The sequence below is a fragment of the Lonchura striata genome, chromosome 11 (assembly GCF_046129695.1).
Source record: "Lonchura striata isolate bLonStr1 chromosome 11, bLonStr1.mat, whole genome shotgun sequence".
NCBI classification, from domain to species: Eukaryota; Metazoa; Chordata; class Aves; order Passeriformes; family Estrildidae; genus Lonchura; species Lonchura striata.
In genome coordinates, this window is record NC_134613.1 from 15,055,054 (window position 1) to 15,067,303 (window position 12,250).

Sequence of the window (12,250 nt, forward strand, 5' to 3'; positions counted from 1 at the left end):
GACTTTATGCAGTCTTCCCAAATTTGTATTTTTGCCTTTGGATTTTGGGGTATAGTTAAGTACATATATTCTCGTCTACTAACACTGCAAGTCAACTTCAGACTAAGGTCTCAGGAATGAAATGGCAGCTTCAAAATTCTCAACCCAACCAGAGGAAACTTACCCCAATCATTACTCATTTCTTACACAACACAACAACCCATTTAACATGTAAACACAAGTAATGATGGTTCTCATTTGACACTCCTATTGTGGCAAGTAATACTTCACAGGTATCAGAAACACTTTAATTAATGTCTCCTTATTTCCCCCCTTTCTAAGATGTCTTCTTTTCCTTACAGAAGTTTTAGCTGTTCAACATCAAACAATTGCACAAAAACTACAGCAGCAAGCTTTGCAAACTGAAACTGCTGGAGAGCACACACAGGAGAAAAGAATTTGTGGTTGTTGAGTGAGCTAGAAGTCAAATGAGCTTAAATAAAACTAATGTTAACACATTCCTTAATTGAAATGATTAATTCTTAGCAGAAATAAATTAAGATCAGTCTGATCTTACTGTAAGTTAGTTGGTGACCCAGCCAGACTTTTGTGCAGATTGGGGTTTTGACTGTGCCTGTTCCGACTGCGAACAGATGAAAACATTGTGTTGCAACCTGGGACTTTGCATTTGTGGAGCTGGCGGAGATGCACAGTTTTGTAATGAGCCCTGAAAGTTCCTTTATTACTGTATGTTTTTTGACATATATGACAAGTTATTGGCAAACTGGAAGGTAAGTTTATAAAGTTTTGATTAGCTTTCTCAATTAGAGTACAGTCTTGGTAGAGATCATCATTGGGCATTAGGCTGGGTCCTTCACAGCTTTCATCACTATCATCCAAGGGCATGGTGCATATTTCACTTCCTCCATCAGAATCCCAAGAAGAATGAGCACTGCTTTCAGATTTAATGCTGGAAGTAGTGCTTAGATCCAGAACAGCTCCATCATTTAATGGATCATATCCATAACTCTCAGAACAGGGTTCTGCAATTTTGCTCATTGGAAAAATGTAGCTGCCTGTTCTGTTCATTCCTTTGAAGATTACAGAAGTACGTCCAACGTGTTGTTTTAAAGAGTCATCTTGGCAAAACTCCTTAGCCATGTCTTTCAAGAGGTATGTTGCATTGAAATGGTTGTTGAATTCCAGTGTATCTTTAGTCAGAAGTTTATGATGAAGATTTAGGTTTGAACTATGTCTAGAAGAACAAAGACAAGCTTAGCAAGAAAGTGTTTCACCTCACTTAACAGCTGTTTCATAATGATCATAAACAAAGAAAGGGAAAAATCAATATTTAGTAGCATGCATGAATTGTATACTTCAGATTTGACCAACTACTACACTGGGAGTGCACATGGACAATTTACACATGTGAGTGGGTTTCTGAACTTGCTTGCACTGACATATATCAAATTCTATGCAATAACTCTACAGCAATCACCTGCATTGGGGGTAGCTGTCTGCTCTGCTAGATCTAGTGCTAAGTCTAAAAGAGGTGGGGGACAGACCAGAAACCTGTCAACTGAACTGAGATCAGAGAATGGACTGAGGTGATTAAGAAACAAGATTCTTTCCCAACGGACAAAGCAGGAAAAGACTGACATCTGAATCTGCAAAAAATATTGATGATATCATGTACTGCAACCATGTCCAGGATGCAGCTGTACACATCAGTACAGAGCCTTTTCTTGACAGGAGTATCCTTGAAAAAGGAAAATTGAATTATATGCAACTGGCAGTTTTCAAATGGGCATCTCTGGGTTCAGTTTAAAACCACCAAAGCATATAGAATCACTGCTCCTCATTGAATATTACCAATCTTCTCACTGGGAACTTACAGGCTCCGTCTAGAAGGCTGAGTTTATTGTAATACAAACAAAACATTTGTCTTTCTCCTCGCCCTCATTGTTTAAACAGAACCATGAATTGTTCAAAAAGGCCCACAAATATTTAGCACTTGTAGTCACACTACTCTGTGTTAGTCTAGAAACTTCTGCAAAGTTGCTACAAATAACTATTGTTTTGTACAAAGCTTACAAAGCTTGTAAAATGTCTTCTGAGCTCACTTGCCTTTTTTTTTTTTTTTAACCCATCTTCCAAAAGCACCTATGTGAAAACTTATCTCAACATATTGGTGTGGGAAGGAATTTGTGGCATGTGAATGCAAATCTTACTGCTGGCCTTCTTTCCTGTGGCCCATATCGCACTTACAGTGCAGAGGAATTCACATCTGGAAAGATGCAGGCAGCAGGGTATGAAGCCCTGCCAGCAGCAGATGAATCTGTGCATCTCAGATGCAGCAGCCAGTCCTCAGAGACCAGCTCATCCTCTCTGGATTGCATCAGCTGGCTCCAGCACTCCTAGCAGATTACAGACAATCTAAACCTTGTGTCACTCCGAACTACTATCCAGGCATGTTCCCTGCAGCCAAAAGCTGCTCTAACACCCCTACACACACTTGGTAAATTTGTAACACTTCGCTGCACTTGAATAGCTTTGTTACCTATCTGACCACTTCAAATACATTACTGATGGTCAACAACAAAACCTTGGCTCTCGTTACTCAGTTAACGTGCGTAATAGGCTGAAATAAAATGAATTACAGCAATACAGTACTGAAATTAACATTAAACTGAATCAAGCTCATGCTTTAGTTTAGAAATTAGTATTTAATCTCATAGAAAAGCACTACTGATATGGGTAAACACCAGATAGTGTTAGACTACCACTGCACAAGGTTAATTTTGGGCTGACAAAGATTAATCTTGCTTTTCTTATGGGCTTTTTCTCACCAGTCTGTTCCAAATCCTCGAGTAAAGAAAGGACAAGGGCAAGTGAAGATTTCCTAAAATGACCTCATTGCTTTTTCTTTAAAAACACTGTATACATTAAAATAGATATGAAAGTACATATTAAACATGTAAGTCCACATATGCATCTACTGGAAAATTGCTGAATTCATACCCTTACAGCCTTCCCTTTATGTACTAAAGTATTCTTTCAACTACTGCAGTCTTTATCAGTTATGAAATTTTCATAGCTTTATTTAATACCTTGTAGTCTTGTGGAAAGGAAATGTTTCTTTCAATGGATTTTCATTTCAAGCATGTTCTGATAAGTTATCATACCTGTTATACGAGGATACACAGAAAATATTTGTAGGCTCCATTCCTCAAACACTCATTTTAATTTCAAATTAGGCTCCATTGTGATGGTAAAATAAATACAATTTTGTTTATAATTTTCTTACCTGTCTCGACTTCTACGAGAAGGGAAAGCAGCATTACAGCCCTCAACTGTGCAAATATGCATTTCTTTGAGATGTACATTTTTGAAATGCATTTTTACACTGTAAGGGTTTTTAAAAGTCTTCTTACAGATGTCACAATGAAAGCGGCTTTCTTCCTTCTGAATCCCTAGTGCATGTTGACTGACATGATCCATATCTTTAGAGTCTTCAAAACAAGGAATGGCAGCACCCCTGTTTGACAAAGTGCTGAAAAAGCCCCCGGTCAGCAAGTGGTGTTGCAATTCAGGGCAGTCATTTTTAGGAATCCTGTGGTTTGACTGCTCTTTAATATACATGGGGGGTTCAGTCACTGGTTTTATAACATCACTGTGGTGGTGTTTTGGATCTTCATATATAATCTCATGGGAAACTATTTTTAATGGTTGGTTTTCTTCTGGTTTAACCTCTTTCTCACAGTGTTGCAATTCATTCTCAGAGATATCCTCGATGTATTTGTTATTTGGTGCAAAGACAGATTCAAAATACTTTGGGCCCTCTACCCCAGAGAGAGATTTCCATGAATTACCTGAATGGGGGTGCTTTTCCACCCTGTCGGTCACCCGCTTCTCTATCTTATGCTCACAGGTCTCAAGCTCTCCATCGCTTACCCCCTGCAGGCGTGAATCATCTTCAGAACTGGCAACATCGCTACTTTCATTGGGTGTCTCAACAGCTTCTTTCTCTATCTTAATGGGCATACTGGACTTACGAGACTTCTTCTTGGGAAGCATGTCAAATGGCAATTCATTGGAAACAAGCTGCTCTGGTATTGAGGAAGAAACAAGAGGCAGAGAAGGAAGAGTACCCGGAGTATTGGCAAGCTCAGCTGGTGTGACTGGACTACGGTAAAAAGGAAGAACGGGCTGTACTGTCTTCAGGTTTGGAAAGAGGACACCATTATGTCCAATACTGGAAAATCCCACCTGGCCTTTTGAATCTGTACAAGAGCTGGCATAGTTGGAAATAGTTCTGCTATCCGGAGTTAAAATTGTGAATTCTGTCCTTTTACTATCTCCAGGTCCAGCAATGGTCAAACCATTTCTTAGATCTTTATCCCTGTTATTTCTGTTCATTGGCATATGGAGTCTGGGGTTAGGATTTGCACTATGTCGATTTCGACTACGCAATGAGCTAAACACCATATTGCAGCCCTCAATGGTGCATTTGTGCTTTATCTTCAGATGAACAGCATTGTAATGTATTTTCAAAGTACCTTTATCGTAAAATGTTTTTTCACATGCAGTGCAGAAGACACGCCCTTTCCTAGGCCCAGAATTCTTTTCAACAGATTTCATTTTGTTTTCTGGTGATAGTGCTGTCATTTCAAGCTTGGCTGCTGTATTATGTGAACTGGAATCACTTAAAAGGGCATCATCTTCTGTTTTAGTGATATCTGGACCATTTATGCTCCTCTCATTTTCAACTTGAAACGGTGTGGAACTAGAAGTTAAGAAACTGTTTTCAGAAAATGGTATCTGAAGATCTTGTTTGGTTTCGTTGCTATGGTCTTGACCTTGCTCAATCAAATGTCTTTCTGGTGGTGAGCCTATCAAAGGTGGAGGCACTGGACTGAAGAACTGAAATGGCAGCATGAAAGCCATGCTATTTACAATATTCTCAAAGGGATGAATGCTGGTGGGACTCATTTTGTCCAAGGAAGCAGAAAAATTAGGACTGTGTGGGTTGCAGCTCTCAATGAATGCCCTAATATCCAAATTGGCAGTTGGTGGTGGTATTATGATTGACTGCCCTTCTTTCTCTTGAATTGCCATTAACTCTACAATGGACTTAGTTTCTCCAAAGCGAAGGAACTGCTGCAGAGTAGCCAGTTCTTCTTCAGTGGTCATTATGCTCCAGTGATCCAACACCTTTCCTGAAGCATCCTAAAGCCAAAAATATTTAAATGCGTTAGACATTAGTTAAGGCAAACAAAAAACACTTCCCCTCAAATCTCTCATGTTTTTCAGGGACTAAAATTTATTCTCTAGCAAAAAATCAAAACCATTCCATTTAATGAGATTAATGTGAATTCTGTGATAATTTTTTCCAAATTTTATCACATTGGTGATATTATTTCTTCCTGAACTGACAGTAATACTTTCCAATAAACTATTTTTTTTTGCACAAAAATTAAGACACGTTATTTGAACAACAGATAGTATCCTGTAAGCACAGACAGGAGAGATGGAGCAATCAGACCAAGATTTAGCTCCTCATTTAAGTCAAGTATTCTTTCATTGCAAGTTTAATAATCTTCCAAGCAACTAAGATCAGAGAACAAATGAACCTATATCGATCTATTGCCAGTTTTCACAGAGCACAGCTGTAATTACACTAGTGTTGGAGTTCTTTCAAACTCTAGCTATGCCTAACTTTTCCCAATAACTACAATAAATATTTTATCACAGAACATGTATTTGATGGCCTACTGAGATTTTTCACAGTGCATGTAAGAGTTTCTAAGATGATGAAGAACGTAACATTATAAATTTTTCATGTGATAGAGGTTCAAGGTAATTGATTCCATATTTTTAATCCTAACACTAAAAAGCAAGATTATCAAGACCATTAAATATTGATTCATGTCATAATGTAAGATCATAATGTTACTTTACATAAAAGGTAACTTCCACAGCAGCAAGGACTAATATCAGTGTAAGCACATAGGGCCAAATACACGCTGGCTGCAGCCCCAGTAAAGTCGATAGCACTACCAGAGATGAATATTGTCCCTGGTGTTTTAAATAATGGTAAGTTTATTTCTTGATGTATTATTCTGCTGTATAAAAGCAAACTCACTGTTTAAATAATACTGGAACGAGTTCTAAAGCCTTTACTTTGATACATTACCAGTAACTTTTGATCTTTATTTTTTGCTTACCTTTGTTGTTAGATTTGAGCAAATAGAAAGCTTTCAATTAAGTCCAACTAAGAAATAAACCAATCACTAGAAATCCACCTTTTCTTTTCTGGCATTAGCTTGTACAGGTTTATTACTGCCTTTCAGATGTGCCACACTGTTAACACATTGTGAACCACTGAGAAGATTAAGATAGAAAACTACTTAACTGTCATATTTCTATTTTACAAGCCCCTCTAAATACCTGTAGCACATATCCACGTATATAATCCTGCAGTGTCCAATCCAGAGCATGGAGAATCTGTATCACCTCTTCCTGCTTCAGAACACTGAAAAGCCGATCGAGCAGAATTTTAAGGCGCACAGGAACGGCTTGGGTTCCGTACAACATGAGGCTACTGATATCAAAGACAACATTGGATTGAACTATTTCTACTTGGCTTGATGGGTAGAGGTTTGGAATCCTTAGTTTGCTCAGGGCTGAAAATAAAAATCACAAAATGTAAATAAACTGCAGTCCCGAGAAAGAGAAAATGAAATGCAACTAACATTGGGATGGGGATTGAGGAGTGACACGAAAAGCATGTAATAGTTATGAGGATCCTAAATGGTTTTCTATAGATTGTAAAAACAGATATTACCATGTGCTACCCATCCATGCCGGCATTGGTCACATTGTCGCTGATTTATTTTCCCAGGTTTGAAACACTGACAACTACAGTTCACGAGAGTGCACCGGATAGCCTGGAGATCAATGGAAACATGATAGGTGACATATAAGTGCCATTCAGAGTGTGCAGATTATACATCTACAGTACCCCCATAAAATCCACATGAACACAGAATTAACATACCAACCCAGACCTATCAATGTGCAATGTAAGTAATCCAGGCAAAGCCTGAGTTATACAAGGCTACCTGTGCCTGGAAGAGTCAAGTCACAGCAGAAACACTACAGTGATATGGAAGCAGAATATTTAACAATATGCACAGGAACACTTCTGTGGATTTATTTAGGTTGAAGCACCTTCATAACAATTATTGTTATAAATTATGAATTAATCTAAGCTATGATCCTAATGCATGATCATTTTATTAGGAAGTTTTGAAAACAAAGCTGTACAGATGAAAGACCCCCTCTCTTGCAGTTTTGCTGGCACTCCTTACTGCAATACAGCATGTTCTAATGAGCAATGCATCAGCTCTGCACAGATGCCATACCCTACACATCCAGAATTCACATGGAATATTTGTATTCTGTCAAAGACACAGGAGTTCACTAATGTTCCTCAGTAACAAAGTTCACCAAAAAGTACTCTAACTCTTCAAAGACTAAACAATCACATTTTGAAAGCAAAATAGAGCAGACAGAACACCAGTTGCACTGTTCAATTTGTACATCGCTTTACTCTCACCAAGGTCATCTATAATGCAAATCAAATTAGTATTCAGATGTCCCTAATCAATGGGTTGCTACAAAGTTGTTTCCTGGAATATATGATTTCTTCTGTATGTGCCCATCTGCTGGACAAGGCAAACAGACAACTTGAAGGTCCTAGTTAAAGCTCCAGAGGGATTTTCTACAGAGCAAAGCTTTTGCAGGATTCTGCACTGCTTGGATCTGGCACTGAGAATAGCTCCTGTATAAACAGAATATTTACTGAGGGAGGGAAAGCAAATATGTGCAGAAAGCCTTCACTGGAATAATAAGGAAAAAGAGTTAGATCACGCAATTGTAAAATGTAGGTGTTTTTCTGCTTTTAAATTAATATTACCTCTCCTAAAGTTTTATGCAAAATGGGGACTTCCACTCCTGAAAATACCTAAAGGAAAGTAAGGTAAGATTGGAAGAAGAAGGGAAATGTGGCATTCCCACACTGGCACTTCAGAAAACATACAAGGAAGCCTGATTGTCCAAAAGCTTGCTATGAAAGATGGATGCAAGAAACACTTAAACTCAGACGTACATTGCAGAAAGTTAATTTCACTGAGATTTACAATGGGCATTTCTTTAGACTTGCAGCCTCTGGCTGACTCAAGGCAGAAGAGGACACTGCATACAAAAGGTTACTATAAACAAGCGTGTTCATGACATTTGGATGTCTAGTGCTTCACAGTAATGGATTTGGAGTGAGATTTTAAATCCATGAGTTACCTTACATGCTCATCTCCAAACTGCAGTGACTTGATGCTGAAATTTGCCTGTATTTGAAGAATTGGAACAAGTGGCAACAGGGCTCTTAAAACCTCTGAATCACTTTGCCTTTAATCTTTTAAAGGAGCCGCTGCAAAATTCTGTGTACTTGAGAAAAGCTCTGTGCTCCCCATAAAGTCATAAAATACACATCAATACCCTATGCAGTATTGCTTCATTTTAATGGAGGATGTATTCTCACTTAGATGCTAAAATACTTCCATATAACAATAAAAAGCCATAAATTTCTTATGGAAAGGTTGGGGGAAGAAAATGTGTAGTTGACTGTGGATTCATTTCTACCACAAGATATCAAACAATAATGCAGATTGAGTCTTCTGCCTCTCTGCATACATAATATTCTGTGACTTGCCTGGACTGAAGCCCTTCCACAGGCAACCCTGCTAGGTTCAGTAAGGTGCAGTGCATTCCATAGATGCATCTTGTACATTTCCTTCAGACAAAATTACAAAAGAGTACTTCCTTTTTCTGCAAGAAGTAACAGAAATCTGCACAATGTAAAAAGCTGTCAGGATGATAAGTTAATTGAGATTTCAACATTTTTTTCATTCCTTTTCTTTTGGACACGTTCCACAAATCACTGACCTTTAAAACTACTTTTTCTATTTAATTTGTGTACTTGGACAAGAGAGATACACCACACCAAATTTTGCATTTCATAGCTTTCTGTAAGAACATTCTTCTGTATAGTACACGTGTTTATTTTGCTTTCCTGTGTATGTGTAGAAGACTGCATATGCCAAAACAGGAACAAGTAAAAGGAGGGCATTTTGTTTTACATATATGAAAGCAGCTGTTATAAAGGGAGTAGAGTTCCCCCTCTATTCTAAATATTGAATTGAACCTCTCTCAAGTCACATTATTGCTTCTGCAAACTAGAAAGCGTTAGCTTGCATCCTGCTAACACCCTCAAATCAGGGATCTGTGCTGACTTAAAAAATTACTTGAAAGAATCCCTAAGAAGAAACAACAGTGATTTTTCAGGTTTTTTGTATTTCCCTTCATTTGTGCTTGTCACAGCCTGTGTCTCCTAAAGCTTTTCTAGCAACATGTAAAATAATATATAGTCTCAGAATATATAAGAAAGCAAAATGAATGTCTGAAATAATCAGTGAATAACAATTTAAATTGTTACTGTTCAACTTAAAAAGGTATTTGTAAGATATGCACTTGATTATCTCCCAAATTAAAACATATCAGGCTTTATGGAAAAGAAATTTAGCAATACTTCATGAAAATAATACCCTTGTCTTTTGCCCATTAATCCTACTGTCCTTAATAGCCTAGTCTAAGGTACTATAATTATATCAAGTCTTTTAATAAGCTTTATTTTCCTAACAAGTGGAATGTACACACAATTTCATTCTGCAGAACAAAGAAATAACTTTCTGTATTGCATAGATGCAAAGCTTGAAAATTATAATTAAAGGATTGGAAATGTAGAAGGAAATTACAGTTGAAATTTTTTAAAGTACAATCCTTTCATTCACATAATTATTTAATTTCATTTTCTAGAAACAGAAGGCAGATGGTCTAAAAAACTAAATCTTATGCTGTCATCAAGTATCTTGGTATTGCTTTCCAGTCACTCTCTCCTTCACAAATGGATCTTTCCTAATCCATTATCAGACCCACTTTCTTAATTCTTTTAAAAAATAGAGTTGAAAAGACTGATCAAAATGTTCTGTGGTTTCACCAGCATGATCATGGGAATCTGAATACTGAACTTTAAATAAAAATGATCCATCATTACAAGACAGACACTAACCATTAAACTGGACACTGAAAAGCATCTGACTACTAATCACTGCATCTTAACATGTGCTGCCTGCAAGTCACGCCTGCTCACATACTTTTTTTGCCAGATATTGATGTGGCTTCAGTTACGCTTCAAAATTTACTGAATGTTTCTTTGCAACCCACTCACAGCCCTCACAGCTAAGGGAAAGCCCAAGCTAATGGGACATACTCATGCTGATTCTGGCTATATAATCATGCTTGATTTCACAAAGCAAGTTTGAGGAAGTCTCCTGGGACATATGCTTACTTGCAATACACAACAGGTTTAAAAAAAAGCAGCAAGACAAGAAGGGCATGATAAGTATATCCAATCTCATTCAGTATTAAGAGGGTTCTGGTTTGACAGCACTTTGGCTTGGGAAATAAACTAAGAAGCAAGGAAATACTGAAGACCTTGTCAGGACCGAGTTGGAGATCTGTGCTCATGCTGGAAAGCTGCTCTGGGTCTCTGCACGCAGCAAGGGCAGCAAGAGCAGACACCAGTAACATGGAAGAGCAAGTCCCAGATTACCCTGGTGCTATTTAACAACGGAAATGCACAGGTTAGCACCCTCACTTCTGGCACTTTCTGGAATTTAAGAAAAACCCTTGCTATTTTGCACAGTTTCTCACCACTTTAAAAACTGCTGCTTTTTTTCCAAGCTACTGCCATCACATGAAGAGCTTGAGAGTTCCCTGCTCTGCTATGAGCATTACTGACAAAATGGTGTCATTGATGCCAGGTTACAGGAATATATTTTGCAGGCGGGGCTTAGAAATTTATATCAGTTTAAAATGCAAGTTTGAAGAAGGAATTTTAGTTAAATGAAACAAACACATGAGAGAAACTTTAATTAGATGAGCTATAGCAGATATGGCTTTCATTGCCCTCTCTCTCTCAGGTTTCTAGCAACAAGCTGTATCTCTTGGCCATCTCATCATCAGTGGTAATCCCACTGAATATATGTAACCCACCATGGTATGTGCTCTGGTGGGCACTAATCCTGTAGGAAAGAAGTGAGACAAATTTGCAGAATAGACCTACAGTGGCTCCACAATAACAACACTTGTGCAGAAAGAGGCACGATTTACAGTGGGGGAAGAAATAAAATTAAACATGAGACATACATGAGGTGATTTAGACGTATTTTCTTGCTTGCTCCTTGTAAAATATTTGCGAGGGAAGTAAAGGGATAGATACCTTTACCATCTCTTAAATTAACAGGACAGCCACAGCTAACTCAAAGGCCAAATCTAAATCTGTGTGCCTTTCACAGACAACAGTAAATACAAATGAGTGTGAAGTTGCCCTTCTGGTTTTTTTTTTTTTCCTTCCTGTTATTACTATAATCCACCAGGTTTTGTGTGTTTTCAGAGTTTAAATAAGTTCCTTTTTCCTCACTGACTTACATTTGATTACTTTTGTGTTTGAATCCTTTGCACAACCACTGAAAGCAGAAACAAATCAAAACCTCTTTATCATAAGCATCTCTCACAGTGCCATCCTTTACCACATGATACAAATGAGCAAAGCTTTGCTTTGTCCATTTTTGTCAGGAAACTTTTGCCACTTTCCCTTGGGATATATTCTGCTGATAAATAACACAGTCTGTCAGTTTTGTCATGATTTAAAACAAGTTCTCAATTTACATTTTGTTCACCTTACTTTTACTGTATCACAATCCAACTTACCCATATCATACTAATATCTGGGGTTTTATCCATTCTACATGTATTTGTACCCCCCCCGTCCACTCTATAGTGCATGTTTAGTCCTTTTGCCTGTTCTTCCTCAAGACAGACGTCAGTTTTCAATATGCTGGTGAGCTCTCTGTAGTTTACTGGAACTAAAATATATGCCAGCATGTTCCACACGCTATCAAAAAACGTGCTGGGCTGATCTAGATGGTGGAAGTACTTGTTGAAGACATAGCCCAACAAGTAGGCATGAAATGCATGTTGATATGAAATCTGTTTGATTAAGCACCCTGTACCTCTAATTGTTCCTTGAAAGTTTCAATGTACTCCCAGTTTAGAAAGGCTCTGACTCCCATCTGCCTGTGGAGACCAT

At 37.9% G+C, this 12,250-nt stretch overlaps 1 protein-coding gene across 1 annotated transcript in view; it reads right to left on the reverse strand.

Annotated features, from left to right (window-relative positions):
- Window positions 1–552: 552 nt before the first annotated feature.
- Window positions 553–12,250, reverse strand: part of BNC1 (basonuclin zinc finger protein 1) — a 40,670-nt gene continuing 28,972 nt past the window's right edge. Inside the window, exons 2-5 of the mRNA XM_021537557.2 lie at window positions 6,827–6,929; window positions 6,430–6,665; window positions 3,287–5,208; window positions 553–1,234 (exon numbers count right to left, since the gene is read on the reverse strand). Of these exons, the coding sequence (XP_021393232.2) occupies window positions 553–1,234; window positions 3,287–5,208; window positions 6,430–6,665; window positions 6,827–6,929 (2,943 nt within the window). The remainder of the gene's footprint in view (window positions 1,235–3,286; window positions 5,209–6,429; window positions 6,666–6,826; window positions 6,930–12,250) is intronic.